This window comes from Pan troglodytes, chromosome 2 (genome assembly GCF_028858775.2).
Source record: "Pan troglodytes isolate AG18354 chromosome 2, NHGRI_mPanTro3-v2.0_pri, whole genome shotgun sequence".
Lineage (NCBI taxonomy): Eukaryota > Metazoa > Chordata > Mammalia > Primates > Hominidae > Pan > Pan troglodytes.
Genome location: NC_086015.1, coordinates 135838910 through 135862663, shown reverse-complemented (window position 1 = coordinate 135862663; position 23754 = coordinate 135838910). Strand labels below are relative to the sequence as shown.

General features: G+C 36.7%; 2 protein-coding genes across 2 annotated transcripts in view; one reads left to right on the top strand and one right to left on the bottom strand.

The window, feature by feature from the left end:
- Positions 1-23754, top strand: part of ACAD11 (acyl-CoA dehydrogenase family member 11) — a 101981-nt gene that overhangs the window by 48527 nt on the left and 29700 nt on the right. The window contains exons 12-13 of the mRNA XM_003310035.6: positions 6004-6111; positions 7904-8002. Coding sequence (XP_003310083.4) covers positions 6004-6111; positions 7904-8002 — 207 coding nt within the window. The remainder of the gene's footprint in view (positions 1-6003; positions 6112-7903; positions 8003-23754) is intronic.
- On the bottom strand, positions 8587-14312 carry ACKR4 (atypical chemokine receptor 4). Its single transcript, XM_526311.8, has 2 exons — positions 13915-14312; positions 8587-10844 (listed from the first exon to the last, which is right to left on the bottom strand). Exon 2 carries the CDS (start codon positions 10833-10835, stop codon positions 9783-9785), a length of 1053 nt encoding a protein of 350 aa, XP_526311.1. The 5' UTR covers positions 10836-10844; positions 13915-14312; the 3' UTR covers positions 8587-9782.

The window sequence follows — 23754 nt, the reverse complement described above, 5'->3', positions numbered from 1 at the left end:
CGATACCTAATTTATTGAGAGTTTTTAGCATGAAGGGTTGTTGAATTTTGTCAAAGGCTTTTTCTGCATCTATTGAGATAATCATGTGGTTTTTGTCTTTGGCTCTGTTTATATGCTGGATTACATTTATTGATTTGCGTATATTGAACCAGCCTTGCATCCCAGGGATGAAGCCCACTTGATCATGGTGGATAAGCTTTTTGATGTGCTGCTGGATTCCGTTTGCCAGTATTTTATTGAGGATTTTTGCATCAATGTTCATCAAGGATATTGGTCTAAAATTCTCTTTTTTTGTTGTGTCTCTGCCAGGCTTTGGTATCAGGATGATGCTGGCCTCATAAAATGAGTTAGGGAGGATTCCCTCTTTTTGTATTGATTGGAATAGTTTCAGAAGGAATGGTACCAGCTCCTTCTTCTACCTCTGGTAGAATTCAGCTGTGAATCCATCTAGTCCTGGACTTTTTTTGGTTGGTAGGTTATTAATTATTGCCTCAATTTCAGAGCCTGTTATTGGTCTATTCAGAGATTCAAGTTCTTCCTGGTTTAGTCTTGGGAGGGTGTATGTGTCTAGGAATTTATCCATTTCTTCTAGATTTTCTAGTTTATTTGCATAGAGGTGTTCATAGTATTCTCTGATGGTAGTTTGTATTTCTGTGGGATCGGTGGTGATATCCCCTTTGTCATTTTTTATTGTGTCTATTTGATTCTTCTCTCTTTTCTTCTTTATTAGTCTTGCTAGCGGTCTATCAATTTTGTTGATCTTTTCAAAAAACCAGCTCCTGGATTCGTTGATTTTTTGAAGGGTTTTTTGTGTCTCTATTTCCTTCAGTTCTGCTCTGATCTTAGTTATTTCTTGCCTTCTGCTAGCTTTTGAATGTGTTTGCTCTTCTCTAGTTCTTCTAATTGTGATATTAGGGTGTCAATTTTAGATCTTTCCTGCTTTCTCTTGTGGGCATTTAGTGCTATAAATTTCCCTCTACATACTGCTTTGAATGTGTCCCAGTTTCAAAGGGAGTGCTTCCAGCTTTGGTCCATTCAGTATGATATTGGCTGTGGGTTTGTCATAAATAGCTCTTATTATTTTGAGATATGTTCTATCAATACCGAGTTTATTGAGAGTTTTTGCATGAAGGGGTGTTGAATTTTATCAGAGGCCTTTTCTGCATCTATTGAGATAATCATGTGGTTTTTGTCATTGGTTCTGTTTATGTGATGGATTACATCGATTGGTTTGCATATGTTGAACCAGCCTTGCATCCCAGGGATGAAGCCAACTTGATTGTGGTGGATAAGCTTTTTGATGTGTTGCTGGATTTGGTTTGCCAGTATTTTATTGAGGATTTTCACTTCGATGTTCATCAGGTATATTGGCCTGAAATTTTCTTTTTTTGTTGTGTCTCTGCCAGGTTTTGGTATCAGGATGATGCTGGCCTCATAAAACGAGTTAGGAAGGAGTCCCTCTTTTTCTATTTGGAATAGTTTCAGAAGGAAGGGTACCAGCTCCTCTTTGTACCTCTGGTAGAATTCGACTGTGAAACCATCTGGTCCTGGGCTTTTTTGGGTTGGTGGGCTATTAATTACTGCCTCAGTTTCAGACCTTGTTATTGGTCTGTTCAGGGATTTGACTTCTTTTTGGTTTAATCTTGGGAGGGTATATGTGTCCAGGAGTTTATCCATTTCTTCTAGATTTTCTAGTTTATTTGCATAGGGTGTTTATAGTATTCTCTGATGGTAGTTTGTATTTCTGTGGGATCAGTGTTGATATCCCCTTTATCATTTTTTATTGTGTCTATTTGATTCTTCTCTTTTCTTTATTAGTCTGGCTAGTGGTGTATTTAGTTAATCTTTTCAAAAAACCAGCTCCTGGATTCATTTATTTTTTGAAGGGTTTTTCTTGTCTCTATCTCCTTCAGTTCTGCTCTGATCTTGGTTATTTCTTGTCTTCTGCTAGCTTTTGAATTTGTTTGGCTTGCTTCTCTAGTTCTTTTAATTGTGATGTTAGCGTGTCAATTTTACATCTTTCCCGCTTTCTCCTGTGGGCATTTAGTGCTAAAAATTTCCCTCTAAATACTGCTTTAGTTGTGTCCCAGAGATTCTGGTACATTGTGTCTTTGTTCTTATTGGTTTCAAATAACTTATTTATTTCTGCCTTAATTTCATTATTTACCCAGTAGTCATTCAGGAGCAGGTTGTTCAGTTATATAGATGTGCGGTTTTGAGTGAGTTTCTTAATCCTGAGTTCTAATTTGATTGCACTGTGGTCTGAGAGTCTTTTTGTTATGATTTCAATTCTTTTGCATTTTCTGAGGAGTGTTTTACATCCAATTATGTGGTCAATTTTAGAATAAGTGCAATGTGGTGCTGAGAAGGATGTATATTCTGTCAGTTTGGGGTGGAGAGTCTGTAGATGACTACTAGGTCCGCTTGGTCCAGAGCTGAGTTCAAGTCCTGAATATCCTTGTTAATTTTCTGTCTCATTGACCTGTCTGATATTGACAGTGGGGTGTTAAAGTCTCCCACTATTATTGTGTGGAGTCTAAATCTCTTTGTAGTCTCTAAGAATTTGCTTTATGAATCTAGGTGTTCCTGTTTTGGGTGCATATATATTTAGGATAGTTAGCTCTTCTTGTTGCATTGATCCCTTTACCATTATGTAATGTCCTTCTTTGTCTTTTTTTAATCTTTGTTGGCTTAAAGTCTGTTTTATTAGAAACTAGGATTGCAACCCCTGCTTTTTTGTTTGTTTGTTTTTGTTTTGCTTTCCATTTTCTTGGTAAATCTTCCTCCATCCCTTTATTTTAAGCCTATGGGTGTCTGTGCACGTGAGATGGGTCTCCTGAATACAGCACACCAATGGGTCTTGACTCTTTATCCAATTTGCCAGTGTGTGTCTTTAAATTGGGGCATTTAACCCATTTACATTTAAGGTTAATATTGTTATATGTGAATTTGATCCTGTCATTATGATGCTAGCTGGTTATTTTGCCTGTTAGTTGATGCAGTTTCTTTATAGTGTCGATGGTCTTTACAATTTGGTATGTTTTTGCAGTGGCTAGTACCAGTTTTTGCTTTGCATGTTTAGTGCTTCCTTCAGGAGCTGTTGTAAGACAGGCCTGGTGGTGACAAAATGTCTCCCAGCATTTGCTTGTCTGTAAAGGATTTTATTTTTCCTTCGCTTATGAAGCTTAGTTTGGCTGGATATGAAATTCTGGGTTGAAAATTTCTTTTCTTTAAGAATGTTGAATATTGGCCCCCACTCTCTTCTGGTTTGTAGGGTTTCTGCAGAGAGATCTACTGTTAGTCTGATGGGCTTCCTTTTGTGGGTAACCTGACCTCTCTGGCTGCCCCTCACATTTTTTCTTTCATTTCAACCTTGGTGAATCTGACGATTATGTGTCTTGGGGTTGCTCTTCTTGAGGAGTATCTTTGTGGTGTTCTCCTTATTTCCTGAATTTGAATGTTGGCCTCTCTTTCTAGGTTGGGGAAGTTCTCCTGGATAATATCCTGAAGAGTGTTTTCCAACTTGGTTCCATTCTCCCCGTCACTTTCAGGTACACCAGTCAAACCTAGGTTTGGTCTTTTCACATCATCCCATATTTTTTGGAGGCTTTGTTCATTCCTTTTCATTCTTTTTTCTCTAATCTTGTCTTCATGCTTTATTTCATTAAGTTGATCTTCAGTCTCTGATATCCTTTCTTTCACTTGATTGATTCAGCTATTGATACTTGTGTATACTTCACGAAGTTCTCGTGCTGTGTTTTGCAGCTCTATCAGGTCATTTATGGTCTTCTCTAAACTGGTTATTCTAGTTAGCAATTCCTCTAACCTTTTGTCAAGGTTCTTAGGTTCCTTGCATTGGATTAGAACATGCTTCTTTAGCTCAGAGGAGTTTGTTATTACTCACCTTCTGAAGCCTACTTCTGTCAATTCGTCAAACTCATTCTCCATCCAGTTTTGTTCCCTTGCTGGCGAGGGGTTGTGATCCTTTGGAGGAGAAGAGGCATTCTGGTTTTTGGAATTTTCAGCCTTTTTGCACTGGTTTTTCCTCATCTTTGTGGATTTTTCTACCTTTGGTCTTTGATGTTGGTGACCTTCAGATGGAGTTTTTGTGTAGGTATCCTTTCTGTTGTTCATGCTATTCCTGTTTGTTAGTTTTCCTTCTGAGTCCGGCCCCTCTGCTGCAGGTCTGCTGGAGTTTGCTGGAGGTCCACTCCCAACCCTGTTTGCCCGGATATCACAAGTGGAGGCTGCAGAACAGCAAAGATTGCTGCCTGTTCCTTCCTCTGGAAGTTTCATCCCTGAGGTGCACCCACCACACACCATCCAGAGCTGTCCTGTTTGAGGTGTATGTCGACCCCTGTTGGGAGGTGTCTCCCTGTCAGAAGGCACGGGGGTCAGGGACCCACTTGAGGAGGCAGTCTGTCCCTTAGCAGAGCTCAAGCACTGTGCTGGGAGATCCGCTGCTCTCTTCAGTGCCGGCAGGCAGGAATGTTGAAGTCTGCTGAAGCCGCACCCACAGCCACCCCTTCCCGCAGGTCCTCTGTCCCAGGGAGATGGGAGTTTCGTCTATAAGCCCCTGACTGGGGCTACTGCCTTTCTTTTAGAGATGCCCTGCCCAGAGAGGAGAAATCTAGAGAGCTGGTCTGATATTTTTTAATGGGAAATCATTTTTCTTGTTGGTGTAGTTTATCCAAGTTTTTTTTCCAACCTGTTAATGATAACTTTGTGAGCTTTTCGGAAGAAACTGATAATTTTTGGAAATTTTGAATTCAATATTTACCTTATTTGTACTATAACAAGTAACAGTGAATTTAAAACAGGCAAAGAAAACAAACAATGAGCTTCATGAATTATAACTCAGGACTTATTTTCTCCCTCAGTCAAAAAGAATGTTAAGCTGTGTTAATCTACAAGGAATTTTGTTAATGTTGATGTAATGTTGGCTCTGTTAGGAGTGCCTGAACAGAGTGCAGACATCTTGAGAGATTTAACTTACACAACTCAATTTTCATAAGCATTTCAGTAACTAACCTTAAAGTCATTGTAAATGTTGATATGAAAATTGTTTTCTCAAAATCTTCTGAATAATCAACACTCAAGGGAAAGGTTTTAGACAGTATTTTAAGAAATTTGACAGGAATGGAAAATCAGAGGAAGCCATCTAGAAAATTTTACTCCATGGCAGTCATGAAGAATTCTTTGTTAGCCAAGGGCAATACTGCAGTGCATCATATACTATAAACAATACCCTCCGAGGGTCAGAGAGGGTCTTTGAAGTTATCTACTGCCATTTTCTTTCCAGGGCAGGGATTCTGTCTTTAGCATCCTTGAGAATTATCAAGTATTTTCTAGGTAGTATGGGGTACATAAAAGTAAGAGCAATGTTAGAGGTAAATAGAAATAATTGTTATGTAAGTTCAGAGGAAAGAGGTATCACTGACTGGGTAATCAGAGATTCTTTGCAGAGGAGGTGACTCATAAGCAGGAATTTACTTGTGAAGGACAGGGAGAATTTCACTTGAGAAAAAGCCTGGCCCAAGCATATATGTGGAAATTAGAAAGCATAGGGTGTGTTTGAGGAATAGCAGATAAAATTAAGGGCTGGAGTCTCAGTAGGACATGCAATGTTAATTGTTCTCTGGGAGCATTGCAATCACTTCTAGCAGGGCATATTTGCAATACAGCAGGCAAGGTTTAGGCCAGTAAATTTTTTCCTTCAGTTCTAATTGAGTTAGACGTCATTAGTGCCATTCTTTATTGGGATGAACTGAAGAAGAGTCTGTGATTCAGAACAAGTTGAATAAATATGCACCAAATGCCCTGTACTTGTAAATATTTATGACATGCTGTCAGTATAAATTATATTTACTATATATTTCGAAATATTTTTGTTAGCAAACATTTGCTTTAAAAAGATGCATTTCTATACTCTCTACATAAAGTTGTGGATTTCATACTGATAAATTTTCAAATGCAAAACAAATACTCCTTCTTTATGTATAGACACAGGGAATATGGAGGTTCTGCACCTGTATGGAAGTGAGGAACAGAAGAAACAGTGGCTTGAGCCTCTTCTTCAAGGGAACATTACCTCTTGCTTCTGTATGACAGGTAAATGCCAATCACCATTCTCTCCTTGTGTAGTCAGTCGTCCCGGAGTTATTATGGATGAGCTGAAGAAATACAGGATGTGGTTCTGTGTTTCAGTCAAATTTGCCATTGGCCAAAAATGTGAGTATGTTTATTTTGAGCCTGTTATTAAATTTTGGCATTTTCAAATGTTCAGAAAAATATGATCCTCTCCTTTGTTAGAATATCAGATGATGTTCTCTAGTAGCCTGCTATAGCATTAGTAGCAGAGTAAACTTAGTTTCACAATTTTTTGATGTCATTACTAAAATTGCTATATATGAATATTTAAGATCTTCTTTGCTCTTATGTATGAAATATCTATCTTTGTGATAATTTTATATTGATACTTATATAAAATATTCAACTCTTCCATAAACCCAGAAAAATAGAAATTTCACCAGTACTGGACATATGGCTCCAATTATAATCATGTGGGAAAATAAAGGAACATGTTAATAAAAACAGATTTAATATCATTTGTACATAGAAAGCATTAAGAACTCTTCAATAGAAAAAAATCATTGTTTTGTGATTTAGTTTAGAATTATACCAAATTTTGCTTGTCCATAATTTTTAAGTGCTTTCAATAATGGCCAGATTTTATTGTTTTGTATAACATAGCATACATTTATACAGTACTCCTCTTTTATCTGAAGGGGATACGTTCTAAGACTCCCAGTGGGTGTCTGAAAACTGGGATAGTCCTGAATGCTATTTAGACTATGTTTTTTCTTATACATATGTACCTATGATACAGTTTAATCTATAAATTAGGCATAGTAAGACATTAATAATAACTAATAATAAAATAGAACAATTATAACAATACTCAGAATGGTACACTATTTAAAAATTACAAATTGTTTACTTCTGGAATTTTTCACTTAATATTTTTGGAATGCAGTTGGCCTCATAACTGAAACCTCAGACAGCAAAACTACAGATAACAGGGGACTACTATAATAGCAGAACTGATCTCCATTTAAATCAGTAATAGGCATTTATTGAATACCTACAGTAGGATGTATTGTCTACAAAGCACTAGGTGGGGTTTACAAAATAAGTAGAATTTTTTGTAAATTCTACTTATTCACAGCCCTCTTTCTAAAAAAAAAAAAAAATAAGTCTTAAGTTTTAGAAACAGAACACATGGGATATCTGAAGGACTCATTTAAAGGGGTGTCATATTAGCAAGTGCAGATTGCTATGATTGAGAGCTAGACAGTTCTGAAGTGCCATGCAATAAAGCAGTTGTCTAAGGGTGTCCCATGGAGAACTTTCTGAAGACCTTAAGTGTTGAACAGGCTTTAAAGAATGCAAAGTATATAAATCAGTGAAAGCATTCCTGATGGAATTTGCAAGGCACATTAGAAATTGCTTAAGACAGTAAACTATATGGGGGGAATCTGTCTTGCCAATCAATATTTAGTACATATCTCCATTGTGAGAAGTAGAAAACAATACTTTTATCTACATTTGCTGATTGGAGAAAGGACTGGGTTGTATCCTAAGTCATATATCAGTGAGGAAGCCAAAAATACAGTTCAAAATACTGATCCCCAATGTTCAGTATACTTCATTCATTCACTCATTCTTTCAGTGCACATTTATTGAATACTGTGTGTAGGTTATGGGAAAAGCAGGGTGGAATGGGGAGTGAAAGGACATTGAAAAAGATAAAGATGTCTTTGTTTTTAAAGTTTTCATATCCTTATCTAAGTCTACTGATGATATCTGCCTGCCTGTAAATTCAGCTTTTGTTTATTTATAGAACCTGATGTAGCTTCAAGTGATGCGACGAATATTGAATGCAGCATCCAACGAGATGAAGATAGCTATGTAATTAATGGCAAAAAATGGTGGAGCAGTGGTGAGTGTTCAGCCTAATTTTTTCACCTAACACACTGATCCTTTGTGCCAGATGCTATGCTAGAATATTGCTATGATACATAGTGATCAGTTTCATGATCATAATTCTTTAAATTCTGCATGTGTAGGCCAGGTGCGGTGGCTAACACCTGTAATCCCAGCACTTTGGGAGGCTGAGGCAGGTGGATCACCTGAGGCCAGGAGTTCAAGACCAACCTGGCCAACATGGTGAAGCCCTGTCTCTACTAAAAATACAAAAATTAGCCAGGTGTGGTGGCAGGCACCTGTAATCCCAACTACTCAGGAGGCTGAGGCAGGAGACTTGCTTGACCCCGGGTGGCGGAAGTTGACATGCGCTGAGATGGCACCACTGTACTTCACCCTGGGCAACAAGAGTGAAACTCTGTCTCAAAAAAATGAAAAAATAATTAATTAATTCTGCATGTGAAAGCATTTTCAAACTTAGAAATAGTGGTTGAAAGAAAAAGTAATTTTAAAATAACATATGTTGGTTAGGTGATGTTTAAGAGCAGAAAACATGTCATTTTTTGTAGTTTTAGAGATAAAATTCATTAGTGCATACTATTTTTGACCAATGTAATTGCTAGCAAAATTTAATTTTAGTAGGAGCATATTACATGGATTATAATAATTTACAGCAAATATTTTTTTAAAAAGATAAGCTGTACATGTTAATTAACAATAATTTATTGTGGTACATATTTTTATTACTCAAAAATAAAGTGTTTAAATGAAAATAGGACATTTTATGCATGGGATAATGTATTTTTTAGTCAATCGGCAGTGGTAGACTTGTATAAACGGATGAATTCTTTAGGAAGTTAAGAAATTGGAACCCAGATGAAAATGATAGTCTGAGGATTACACCTAGACTATATATGATAAACCTAACATTTGTCATGATAACCAGTTATTAGTAAGAAAGTTGACATCATAGAAGCAAATTATGTCTTTAGGAACTTACCAGGAATGTTTTGAAAAGAATCAGAAAAGCTTATTATAGTTTTTTTTTTTTTATTGCTTTTTTGGAGGAGGTGGATTTTATAAAATTACTTACAAATTTAAAAAAAACAGGAAAAAAGATAATTGGAGTTCTGCTGCATACTTATTCAAGTACTAAAATTATGCAGGGAAATCGTTCTTGTATTAAAACTTAGACAATTAAAAATAATTATAAATGCCTTTTAACATGAGCCTCTTTAATAATCTGTTTTAGATGGCCTAACTTACAGCATAGTGGGTTTTTTTTTTTAACTTCTTTTATTTTGAAATTATTATAAATTCACAGGAAGTTACAAAGATGGTACAGAGTGGTCCTGGGTACCCTTCACCCAGTTTTCCCCAATGGTTCCATCTTACATAATTATACTATAATGTCAAAACCAGGAAATTGAAATTGGTACAATGTGTGTATACAGTTCTGTGTCATTTTATCACTTGTGTAGATTTGTATAAGCACCACTGCAACCAAGATACAAAATTATCACCACAAAGCTCTTCTTCGTTACAGCAGAGTGTTATTCACTTATGCCTGTTACAATTATTTTCCTATATTGTTCATTTTAATTTTCATGTTTTGTACATTTATTATCTTGTTTCCTCTTCTTGGCTTTTATTTCTCCCCCTTCCCCCAACCCATTCTTTATTATAAGTTGCAACCACGGCGTCTGAGATTTGAGTTTCAGAATAATGCAGATGTTTTATTTGAGGGGAAAGCATCATTCATATGTATCCAAGCAAAAGGCAGAGCAGTTTTACCTTTAAATGCTAAAAGTACTGGTTGGCTCTGTAGGACCCTCAGAATCAAAAGGAAACTCCTCCACACTTTGTCTCTGTCTTCTCCAGGACCCATATTTCTTGGCCACTTTCATAACGTAGTTTTTGAAAGATGCTCCCATAAAAACATAAAGGATTGGGTTGAGGCAGCTGTGAAAGAGTGCGATGCTTTCTGTGATTTGGATGGCGATGTCCATGCGTTTGCTCATGTTGCAGCTGGTGATCAGGGAGTAGATGATGTCTATGGCTCGGCAGAACTTGACAATGTTATAAGGCAGTTGAGTGACAATGAAAACTATAACGACTGTGAACAGAACTTTTAGGGGTCGAGATATTTTAATGTTTGGCATCTTCATGAGTGTCCTTGCCGTGATAAAGTAGCACACCCCCATAATAAGAAAGGGTACTACAAATCCAATGCAGATCTCTAGCATTTGAATCAATGCTTTCATTGATGTTCCTAGGTAGCGGGGGAAAATGGGAATGCACCTAGCATTGTCATTTACTGTATAAAAAACCAGCTGGGGTATGCTCAGCAAGATGGCAGCCATCCAGACACAGAAACAGATGATCCAGCATGGTTTTCCCACTCCTGATTGGCTGGGGACTTTAGTTACTGCCACATATCTGTCTATGCTGATACAAGCCAGAAACTGCATTCCAGAGACAAAGTTTAGTGTGTACAAGGCTGAAGTTATTTTGCACATTATTTTCCCTAAAACCCACCCATGAACTGCATTAACAGCCCAAAAAGGCAGAGTGAATAGAAGGAGTAAATCTGCTACAGCCAAATTCAGGATGTACACATCTGTTTTGGTTCTCTGTTTCTTGTAATAGGCATAAATTGCCACTACCATGGAATTGCCTGCAAGTCCAATGACGAAAGCTATTGTGAGGAATACAGGGAGGAAAACTTTTGCAAATTCTCTGACATCTTCTTTGATACAGATCAATTCATATTGACTGTAGTCATAAGTGCCATTCATTTCATTTTCCTCATAATAATAATCTGTTGACTGATTCTGTTCCAAAGCCATGGCTCCAACCTAGATGGCAAAGAGAATACAGGATAGATATTTGTCTAAATATGCTTAAAAGGAAACAGTTTTTATCAAGCTGTTTTGTTCTTTCCCTAGAGTATAGCCTGTTGCTGTAACATATGTGAGCCTGAATCTAGCACTCTTTGAAACGCTTTAATGGGAGCCACATTGGAATATGACCCCAAGATTAGTTACTCAAACTTTGCTTGTACAATTCTGTGTGAAAGAGCTTGGATTTGAACAGGACAATAAACATAATGCCCTGGAGAATTTTCTTAATCATTAAATCCTAAATAAAAGTGAAGAATTTTATGTAAAAATGATTTTTAAAATATGAAAATTTAATTAGATTTTAACTAAAAAGAATAAATAGTGTTATAATCTTTACATACATAATTTTGTGAATCGTAAAAGTATATCTACAACAAGTTGAATAAAAATGAAAATAGCAAATTACTTGGTTTATTTAAATTAAATTTATTTTTTATTTTGATGTTATTTATAAATTTAATTTAAATAAGTTAAATAAATTCTCTCAGCATTTGCACTAAATTTCACTAGTTGCCTTTTATAAAACAAGATCTCCTTTAGCCAACTTCCCTCCAAAACTGGTCACTACTTGCTTATTGTATACTGTTTTTTAGTAGCACCACTATCTTCTAATCATCCAAGCTGTAAGCCTGCTTCATTCTTGTCTTCTCTCTTACCTTCATCCCTGCTTCCCAATCAGTTCCCAAGTTCTGATTCTGCCTTCCAAATAGGTCTTGAATCTGTCTTCTTCTCTTAATCTGCACTCTTCCACACATTTGCACAATTCAGCTATTATGTTTCTCACCTAGCCTACTGCAATATCTTTCTTTTTTAATATTTAATATTTAATTTTTTTTTTTGAGATGGAGTCTCATTCTGTTGCCCAGGCTGGAATGCAGTGGCACAATCTCGGCTCACTGCAACCTCCACCTCCCGGGTTCATGCGATTCTCCTGCCTCAGCCTCCCAAGTAGCTGGGATTACAGGTACACACCACCATGCCTGGCTAATTTTTTCTATTTTTAGTAGAGATGAGGTTTCACTATGTTGGCCAGACTGGTCTCGCACTGCTGACCCCGTGATCCACCTGCCTCGGCCTCCCAAAGTGCTGGGATTACAGGCGTGAGCCACCGAGCCCAGCCTATTTTTAAATTTTAATCCATTTATTTATTTATTTATTGACCAGGTTATGAGTCTGTATAACTTTTTGTATTTTTGATAGAGACGGGGTTTTACCAGGTTGCCAAGGCTGGTCTCAAACTCCTGGGCTCAAGCAATCCACCTGCCTTGGCCTCGCAAAGAGTTGGAGTAACAGGCATGAGCCACTGCACCTGGCCAAGCAGTATCTTTCTAACCGATAGCCTGTTGTTACTCCTCCTCAATACCTCCTTTTCAAAAACGTTTTTCTTACTTCCACCAGAGTATTTGATCTCTAAATTGCCAATCTACCTCTCCTCTGTTTTGTTCCTCATCTGGAAGACACATCTCTTCACCTGAAAGCCACAATCCAAGCTCCTTAGCATAACACCCAAGGCTCCCTTCATAATGTGGTGCCATCCATGGCTCCTGCCACCTCTCCCTACTCTGTGTCCACACTAGAGACAGTGATAGGACTAATTTCTCAGCAGTGGGCTGGCACCCACCATGCAGCAGCATCTGTCTACATCATTGCTCATTCTGTTCCTTTATCTACCATACAATTTCCTGCCCTTCCCTGGAAGGGCCAATTCCTACTCAATAAACACGGATGCGACCTCCCCAGAAGACTTTCCTGATGTATTAGCAATCTCTACATACCCCTCAGAGAACTGATCCATTCTGTGGAAAGGATGCGTTTCCCATACTACCTTGTTCCTCTAGGTTTTAAGTTCCTCAAAGCATGACCTATTTGATTTGTGTTTGTAAATAAAATCTTGTTAATGTGCCTGGCACAAAGTAGCTTCTCAGTAAATATTTGTCAAATTAAAGCTTTTGCCAACAGGTATAAAGCTGTTACTCTAGAATGGATAGATAGTATGCCAGCAATCTTCTATGTCAACATTGTTATTGCACTATGTTGGCTACTAGCACCCCGTAGTATTAAGATAAGCTTGCACAGAATTCGTAAGTTTTGGAATGTATAAAATAATGACTTTCAGTGTTTTTATTATAGTGCTAAATTTTGTTTTCCTTTTTCTTTAGCCTTTCTATTTTCCTTGGGTTGTTTTTGTCCTCTGAAGTATCTCAAATATTCTTATAGAATCAATAATGAGAATATTATTTTTAAAACAGTGTGCCAACTTATAGTACATTTTCAAAAGAAATGTTCTTATGTTTGCTAACTTTTTTTGAATGAATATAGCAAAGAAAAGAAGGCTCTGAAGAAAGATACCACATAGAAGAATTGCTTTCATTATGTAAAAACCGGGTGCCAACTTTTTAAAATGACTCTTTTTATCATTAAAGTTACTTAAAAAGTTCCAATCTGGAAGACTACTCTGGTCTTCATGTTCTTATGCATTAATTATTAACACAGTATGAACCTTGTTCTTCCTTTCTCTTTCATCAGAAAATCTTGAACCTGATGATAAGGAATAATATGGCCAAATATTATAATATATTAAGGAAGGGAATTTTTAAGTAAGAATTAATCTTACTAAAAATGTGAGTAAAAAAGAGTAGAAATGGAATTATTTGCAGAAATGATCCTTCTGGCAGATATATAGACACGCTTTTAAGTGTCTTTATAATTACCATGAGAATAAAAAAAAATCAGTACTTGTAAAAGAAAGTGAAAAAAAGTGGTATAATAAAACCTATTTTCTCCTTAACAAAGTTTTACCGACAAGTAATGGCATTTAAAATCGTATTTTCTTCTTGCTATATTAAGATTTTCATTTAAGGTTAAAGTGTACAGCTATTTTCAAGTAACCCTTTTTTTTTTTTTTTTACAAGTAAGCATTTAAACTTTTATGCATCAAGACTCCCTCTATATAAGTAAATATACAAGATCTTTGGGCTTAAAAAAAATATTCAAGTCAGAATAAGAAAAGAAATAAAGTACCAACCTGTTGCAGTCGGCAGAGAGGAGCAGTCTTGAGTACAGAGTATAAAATCAAATGACCTAACTCCAGCTACTTTTGTTTTCACTTTACACCCCGCCTTTATCTTGTATCCAAGAAGGCTTTCCTGAAATTTAACCTTGTGAGCACTTGATATTTTATTTCCTGTAAAACCATCTGTGAAGTTAAATTCAACTTCTTAAGTGGTTTAGGTTACAAATTTGAGAAAATCCATCTTTTCTCAAAAACTATAGACCTTTCATAGTTTCCACTTAGTCAAAGGGGACAAGAAAGTGCCTGCAGCTGAGCTACTGACTGCTGAACCAGAAGGAGAATCCACCTGAGGGCATCTAGGCAGCACTTGTAGGTAGCATCTAGAGAAATACTCTCTAAAGTTATTTTGCCTAAGGAAGAGAGAAAATATGATTTTAACCAAGGAAAATATCTTTTTGAAGACTAAATTATCAAAGATTAAATTATAAGTAATCATTAGGTATTTGCAATAGAATTTAACATTTTTATGCCACATCATTTAATATTTATTTGAACTACTAGAGTCTTCCTGGCTTCACTGTACTTTCTCTATCCTTGTCCCAGAGTATTTTCCCATGGCTTTAAACTCTCTTGCTTTCTTGTTACCTTTTTTCCCAAAGCTAGAATACGAACCTTCAAAATCCTTCAGTCTGGGAGGCTGTTTATTTTTTCCACATTTCCACACAAGTAAGTTAGAGAAAGAGAAATTTATGCTGATTTGGCCCTCATGGTCTATTTGAACTTGGCTTTCCTCAAATTTGCATGGCAGTTATCTATTTTTTCATGCAAGGCCAGGCTCAGTCTCCACCTGCAGAAATTATTTCAGACCCATGCCATTTTTTCTATTTTTCTCTTTTTTAAAAAAAAACTTTTAAGTTCAGGGGTACACATGCAGGTTTGTTACACAGGTAAACATGTATCATGGGGGTTTGTTGTGCAGATTATTTTATCACCCAGGTATTGAGCCTAGTACCCATTAGTTATTTTTCCTGATCCTCTTTCTCTACCACCCTCTACCCTTTGATAGGCCCCAGTGTGTTTCCCTCCATGTGTCCATGTGTTCTCATCTTAGCTCCCACTTATAAGTGAGAACATTCAGTATTTAGCTTTCTGTCCCTTTGTTAGTTTGCTAAGGATAATGGTCTCCAGCGCCATCCACGTGCCTGCAAAGAACATAATCTCATTCTTTTTTATGGCTACATAGTATTCCATGCTGTATATGTACCACATTTTCTTTGTCCAGTCTATCATTGTTGGGCAAATATTTAGGTTGATTCCATGTCTTTGCTATTGTGCATAGTGCTGCAATGAACATATGCATGCATGTGTCTTTATAATAGAATAATTTATATTCCTTTGGGTATATACCCAGTAATGGAATTGTTGGCTCGAATGATATTTCTGTCTTTAGGTCTTTGAGGAATTGCCACACTGTTTTCTACAATGATTGAACTAATTTACACTCCCACCAACAGTTTGTAAGTGCTCCTTTTTCTTCACAACCTCACCAGCAGCTGTAATTTTTTGAGTTTTTAATAATAGCCATTTTGACTGGTGTGAGATGGTATCTCATTGTGATTTTGATTTGCATTTCTCTAATGATCTGTGATGTTTAGCTTTTTTTCATATGATTGTTGGCGGTATGTATGTCTTCTTTTGAGAACTGTCTGTTCACATCCTTTGCCCACTTTTTAATAGGGTTGTTTTTAATTATAAATTTAAATTTCTTATAGATGCTGGATATTAGACCTTTGTCAGATGCATAGTTTGCAAAGATTTTCTCCCATTCTGTGAGTTGTCTCTTTACTCTGTTGATAGTTTCTTTTGCTGTGCAGAAGCTCTTCAGTTTAATTAGGTCCCATTTGTCAATTTTTGCTTCTATTGCAATTGCTTCATCATGAATTCTCATAGTAGTCTACAAGATCCCACAAGGTCTGCCTCCATCCCTCATTGTCTCTCTGACCTCATTTCACACTACTCACCCCTTTGCCTACTTGTTCTCCCATACCCAGCTTCTTGCTGTTTGAGAGCATACCAGTCACAATCCTATCAGGGCTTTTGTGCTGGCTCTTCTGTCTGCTGGAATGTGCTCTGTCTTAGTAATTGCAAAGCTCACTTCCTCTTCTCTTTCAAGTCTTTGCCCAATCACCACCAGCTCACTGAGGCAATTCTTCACTACTCTACTTAAAATAACCCTCATCCATCTGGACTCCCAGTCCACCAGACCCATAGCACTTAACATGTTCTAATGCACCATATCATTTATGCTGTGATTGCTGTAAATTGTCTTTCACCCTGTATTAGAACATAAGCTTCATCAGAACAGGGACTTTTGTTTGCTTTGTTCATTGATATATCCCGAGTACCAAGAATAATGCCTGGCACATAATGACTACTCAAAAATATTTTGAATTAATAAAAACATTCTACTGTCCACTTTGATTATTATCTAACAACTGGTCTGCAACTGCAGCCTCCATAATTATCAGATAATAATCTCTTTGATCTTTCTGTATGATACACAATACTGACTTTTAGGCATTTGCAAGTACTATTACTCCTGTCTAGAGCACTCTTCCCACCCTATTTTAGTTCCCTAACTCCTATTTGCAATTCAAATTTAGGTCTGACCTTAACATTAATCCAGGAAGCCTTCCATAACTCTTTCAGATTAGATCAGATATACCTACTCTCCTATAGTCTTTTCACTGTATTGTTGGTACTTATTTAAATTTTCTATCTTCCATAGCTATCTTATACCCTGCTGTATCCTCAGCGTTTGGCTTGGTACCTTACTCATGGTACCAGCTTAATGAATAATGATTAAATTCATGAATCAATCAACTGATATTTAAGTAACTTATCCTCCACAGACATAAAGTTTAGCAATGGAGCTGGAATTCTAAATTCAGATCTTTAGTCTATTTTATCATCTTATCTCTTATATCTCTTTATTTTATGATGCCATCTATTATAGAATCTTGATACTCTTTTATAGATTCAAAAGTATCTATCCCTTTCCTTTATTTACCCCACCCCCAACAACCATAAGCTTTTTTGTAAATGGGATTCCTTTATTGCAAATCGGTTGTAATGCTATAATCTTTACATCTTTTGAATTTACACATTGTTTTTGCTAATTCAGACACATACAAAGCCCTTGAGGCATAGGGGATCTCAGGATTGAGCAGCTTCCTCTGGTAGCGTGTGTATGAATGCTGTGTATAAATCATAGTGTATGAATCATGGTGAAACTAGCTGACTGGCTGGCCTTTTCCTGTATTTTCCCTTTTCTCCTGATAGAACTAGGAGAGACAGTGGTAATAGGGAAATTTGACAAAATATGTGAAATAATCATGTAGCTTGGAGGGTAGGCAGAAGCATCACTCACCTTAGGCAACTTTTCAAAGTACTTACTTGATGCTTCTTTAGCTCTCTTCTACTTCTCATATTCCTTAGAACTGACTATGATTCCATTTTGCTGCTTACCATAAATTGGCTCCTACTGTTAACCTCCCTAACATAGCAATGTCGCTTGTTCTTGAAGAATCTCTTTCCCCACACCCTCTTCTCATCCCTCCTCTTGTACTGTCATTTTGCTATGTTGCCCAGGCTGGCCTCCAACTCCTAGACTCAAACAATCCACCCATCCCGGCCAACAAAAGTGCTGGGATGAATCTGTAATTTTGATGAATATTGCCAAATTGTATTCCATAGGGATGGTATTACTTTGTTCTCTACCAATAATGTATAGAAATGTCTGTTTTTCTAAAATATTGTCAATAGAATGTGTTGTTTTACTACCACTTTGCTTTCTAAATGACTTGTAACAAATTCAGCACCCCTTATCTACCCTTGCCAGGCATGTGTGGAATACTGGATAATAAACTGCTTTTGAATGTTTTCATTATTGCTGTACTCCACGTTTATTTGATTAGTGGTAAAGTTAAGCAATTTTAAAAATCTCTTTTATTATTCTTATTTCCTCTTTTTGCAATTGTGTTCTTTGCCCATCTGTATACTGATTTTTAGGTGTTCTTTATAATTTAGGGAGCTAAGTATTGCATATATTTTGTCATAAATGTTGAAACATTCCCCCCCAATTTTTTTTTGCTTTAAAATTTTATTTTCTAATGTACAGCAGTTTTATATAGACAAACCAATTGATCTTTGTCTGATTTTGATTTCATTTATCATTTTTAAGTTTTAAAATCCTTTCTCACCCAGAGATTTAATAAATATTATATTATTTTTCTTCTAGTTTTTTTATGTCTTGGTTTTTTTAATTTTCAACTCTGCTCTATTTGGGATTTATTTTGATCTAACCATTTTCTATAGTAACAACAGTAATAGCAGCAGCTTGTAACATTATTACTTAATTCTTATTATTTAGATGTAAACCTAGAGATGGATTCAGTGAATTTTGAAGATTTCCCTGTTAAAAATAACACACACTCTAAGAGAACACATGGGATTTTTTTTCTTTAACTGTGGGATTGTACAATGAACATCTTTTTTCATATAAGGGAAATTTTATTGTAAAATAGTACTTACTCCAATTTGAATTGTTAGTATTAAAGCTAAAACCAAATGAAGTTCAGGTGTTCTACCTCAGAAATTCTATGTTGGTAGAAGAAACAGCCTTGAGAATTTGTGGATGGCTATCTATGCTTCATGGTATGTAATTGTTTACATCACTTTCTTAATTGTTACAAACCACACTATACTCAAAAGTCATGTTTTTTTATCCACCTATCATCTCTCCTTTTGTTAGAAAATGATTTTGTGGGTAAAAGCCTAAGAAATTAAAAATCATCAACTAACATCAGGGAGATGTAATTTTTAGCCTGACTTAATCCTGGCACTTGAACAGCCTTGAAATACCACAGTGTCTGGATTAAAAACAAAATTACTTTATCTAAGCCGTCTGTTTTCATTCACGAAGGCCTGTGACACAGCATATATGTTTAAATGTTCTCTGTTCTATTCAGATTTCCTCTAATATATTTTATTTATGACATTGGGTATCTTGTTCATTAACTAAAATGACACAAACAAGCAAAACTCTCTATAAAAGAAGGTTGTTTCAACTGCTGCGCTTGCCAAATTCTGCTTGTAGCTAAGGGGAGATGATATCTTTGGGAAGGGTTTTTCTCATTTTTCTGAAACATCATTGTTAAATACAAATATTTCAAATTCTACAAACTATGTATTCACCCTTACTTCCTCTACTTAATGATCACAACAGACATCCAACTTAAAAATTGTATTTTTTAGAATATTAATTGTTCTCCATATAAGATTGAGGAAGACAGAATCAAAGAATTATTTGCCTTACTTCTTGAGTTTCTTCAAAATTTACCTGGTATCTGAAATCTAATGGGCATTTATATAAGGCTGTGGCAACATTTTTGTTTCTTTGCTTTGTTTGGAGACAAAATCTCACTCTATTGCCTAGGCTAGAATGCAGTGGCATGATCACGGCTCACTGCAACCTTGACTTTCTGGGGCTCAAGCAGTCCTGCCATCTCAACATCCCGAGTAGCTGGGACTACAGATGTGCTGCACTGTGCTTGGTGAATTTTTAAATTTTTTTGTATAGACGAGGTGTCGCTAGGTTGCCCAGGCTGGTTTCAAACTCTTGAGCTCAAGCGATCCTGCCACTTCAGCCTCCCAAAATTCTGGGATTACAGATATGAGTCATCATGCCCAGCCAACATTTTTAAATGATAGAAAGAATGAGGTAAGCAGTAATATTGGGAAATATTAGATACAAAATTATATATTCTGAATATTCAAAAAAGAGGGCTTTAGACCAGGGTTCAAAGGAATTAGAAGATTTTACTTCAGCTCACTGATGCTGGATAGCTAGCATCAGTGAAACCTTGAAAGATTTACCCAGATGTTCTTGATTGCCAGAATGGAAAGTAGAGAAAGAAAAATATCTCTGAAAATGGGCACATAGACCAATGGAACAGAATAGAGCCCAGAAATAAGGCTGCTCACCTATGACCATCTGATCTTTGACAAGGCTGACAAAAACAAGCAGTGGGGAAAAGACTCCCTATTCTATAGATAGTGCTGGGATAACTGGCTAGCCATATGCAGAAGATTGAAGCTGGACCCCTACCTTACACCATATACAAAAGTTAATTCAAAATGAATTAGAGACTTAAATGTAAAACCCAAAACTATAAAAACTCTGGAAGACGACCTAGGCAATACTGTCCTAGACATAGGGGTGGGCAAAGGGTACATGACAAAGACACCAAAGACAATCACAGCAAAAGCAAAAATTGACAAGTGAGATCTAATTAAACTTAAGAGCTTCTGCATAGCAAAAGAAACTATCAGCAGAGTGAGCAGACAACCTACAGAATGGAAGAAAATATTTGCAAACTATGTATCTGACAAAGGTCCAATATCCAGCATCTATAAGGAACTTGAACAAATTTACAAGAGAAAAAAAATCTCATTAAAAAGTGGGCGAATGACATGAACAGAAACTTTTCAAAGGAAGATATATATGCAGCCAACAAAATATGAAAGAAAGCTCAATATCACTGATCATTAGAGAAATGCAAATCAAAATCACAATGAGATACCATCTCATGCCAGTCAGGATGGCTATTATTAAAAAGTCAAAAAATAACAGATGCGGGTGAGGTTGTAGAAAAAAAGGAACACTTAATACACTGTTGGTGGGAGTGTGAATTAGTTCAACCATTGTGGAAAGCAGTATGGAGATTCCCCAGAGAGCTAAATACAGAACTACTGGCCGGGCACGGTGGATCATGCCTGTAATCCCAGCACTTTGCAGGGCTAAGGCGGGAGGATCACTTGAGGCCAGGAGTTTGAGACCAGCCTGGCCAACATGGCAAAACCCCAAAATACAAAAATTAGCCAAGCATGGTGGCCATGCCTGTAATCCCAGCTACTCAGGAGGCCAAGGCACGAGAATCACTTGAACCTGGGAGCAGGGAGATTGCAGTGAGCTGAGATCGCACCACTCTACTCCAGCCTTGGCAACAGAGTGAGACTGTCTCAAAAAAATCCAAAAACAGAAACAAAAAACCCAGAACTACCATTCAACCCAGCAATCCCATTACTGGGTATATACCCAAAGGAACAGAAATTATTCTACCATAAAGACATATGCATGTGAATGTTCATTGCAGCACTACTCACAATGGAATCAACCTAAATGCCCATCAATGACAGATTGGATAAAGAATATGTGGTACATATACACCATGGAATACTATGCAGTCATTAAAAAGAATGAGATCATGTCTTTTGCAGGAACGTGGATGGAGCTGGAGGCTATTATCCTTAGCAAACTAGCACAAGAACAAATACCGCATGTTCTCACTTATAAGTGGGAACTAAATGATGAGAACTTATGAACGCAAACAAGGAAACAACAGACACAGAGGTCTGCTTGAGGGTGGAGGGTGGGAGGAGGGAAAGGAGCAGAAAAGATAACAATTGGGTACTGGGCTTAATACCTGGGTGGTGAAATAATCTGTGCAACAAACCCTAATGACACAAGTTCACCTATGTAACAAACCTTCACATTTACCCCCAAACCTAAAATAAAAGTTTGCTTTTTTTTAAAGAAAATATTTCTAATGAAAATGAACCTCAAATCATGTTGTTATGTCCTAATCTGATTTTCAGAAGTATGCCCACCATGGAGTATGCCCACACAATGCATTATGTGGGGCAAGTAGCATCAATCCTTCAGCCTGTAGGCATCTAGAGAGGCACTGGCCAAGGCTTCCTACAACTAAAACCTCAAAGATAGTCCCAAGTAGAAAAATATCCAGTTGAAAAATTAGAAGTGAACGCTCTGTAAATGATTCTTCCTCTATAATTTCTAACTAAGAATCAAAGCATGATTGCATATTATTGCATAGCCAGGGATAAAAGATTACCCCAACTGAGCATTTCCAGATAAGTCATTTAGGTAAGATCCACAATGAAAGGTAAGTATTGTCATCTGCCATTAAATCATCCTAATGTTCTTTGGGTTGGTCCTCAGATTAGTGGAATTTTGTCATAGTCCATTCAGGCCACTATTACACAACACCATTAATTAGGTAACTTCTAAACAACAAAAATGTATTTCTCATGGTTCTAGAGGCTGAAAAGTCTAAGAACAAGGCACCAATAGAGTTGGTGCCTGGTGAGGGCCTGCATTCTGGTTCATAGATGGCACCTTCTTGTTCTGTCCTCATATAGTGAAAAAGGTGACCAAGCTCTCTCAGGCCTCTTCGATAAATACACTAATTGCATTTTAATCACTTAATCACCTCCTTTTGGACCTAATCACCTGCCAAAGGCTTCATCTCCACATAAAATCAGCTTGGGGGTTAGGATTCCAAAACATGACTTCTAGGGAGGGACACATACCTTCAGACCATAGCAGTTTCTTTACCTGTTAACATCTATAAAATCAAAAGGACATATTTCTGTAAATATAAACAATGATAAACAATTTGAAAATTTAGACGTTTGGATAAATTAGGAAAGCCAAATAGAGTTACTGTGAAGAATATGACATTTAAGATTTTTAAAACTTAACTTTGAAATATGTGAATGGGTGATCTTTTCTCATTAGTACAAATGAGGATGGTCCTTTCTGAACTGATTAAAACATAGATTCCATTAAATTTGAAGGAATCTAAATTATAAGCAACAGTTTTAAAGCCGTTGCATTTCAATCTTAACTATATTTTACATATGTTATTTATAGTATGGAATAATGGAGGAGATTAGAATTTTAAGCTCTTGGTTTTATTGGTTTTGAAATTTTAGAGCTAAGATTTCTAATTCTGCTTATGTGATCATTTTGAAGTGAGCATTGCATTTCTCAAACTTCAGCTGATAAATAAAACTCATATATTTGTCATGAATAAAAATGTATATTTATATTCAAATATTAATGAATGTATAAGAAATTATAACACTGGGTAAGTGAAGACCTGATTTTTGGCAAAGTTTAAAGGTAAGAACTCTGGGGGAGTTCTACGCTAGTCTGGTGGAGTAAGTGCTTAAGATGAACCTTCCCACAGATAACAGCTAAAAAGCTACAGAATACCTACATGCATACATACATACATACATACCTGCCTGCCTGAAATTCTCAGGGAAGTGAACAAAAGCAAGCTGATTTTGTAGGGGAGTCAAAATTTGGAAAGTGAGATGGGCACAGGGTGAGTTTTTCATTTTTAGACTTTAGCCTGAGGAAACAGTGTGGAACAGGAAAGCTAAAGCTTCTTTAGAAAACTCAGATCTCTGTGTCCTGAGGAACCAGAGGAGAGTGTCTAGGGCAGCCATCACTGCTGGGAAATGAGGTGGGTATTCCTGGAAAGGAAAAAGCCAGAAAAGGGGAGCTCCAGCTTTCATGTGGAAACTTTGCTTGGGTCTCTGGCTAACTCCTGAATGAAAGTAATGCGCAGGGCAAACTCAAAGCACCTTGCAGCTAAATAATAAGAACTACGCTGAAATTTGATTTCCCATCCACCTGAATTGTGATAGACTCTGCGGTTTTACTCTACCTAAGTTAATTGCCTGTCAAAACAAAACCATCAACATTCTGTGGAGGAATACGACAGAATCCAGAGTTTCAAAACAAAAAAATCACAATATCCGGAATACAATCTAAAATTGCTCAACCAATGAAGAATAAGGAAAACATGACCCATTTTCAAGGGGAAAGGCCAACACCCAAATGATTCAAATGTTGGAATCATCAGACAAGGACTTAAGGCAGCTATTATAAATGTGCTCATTGAGGTCAAGAAAAAT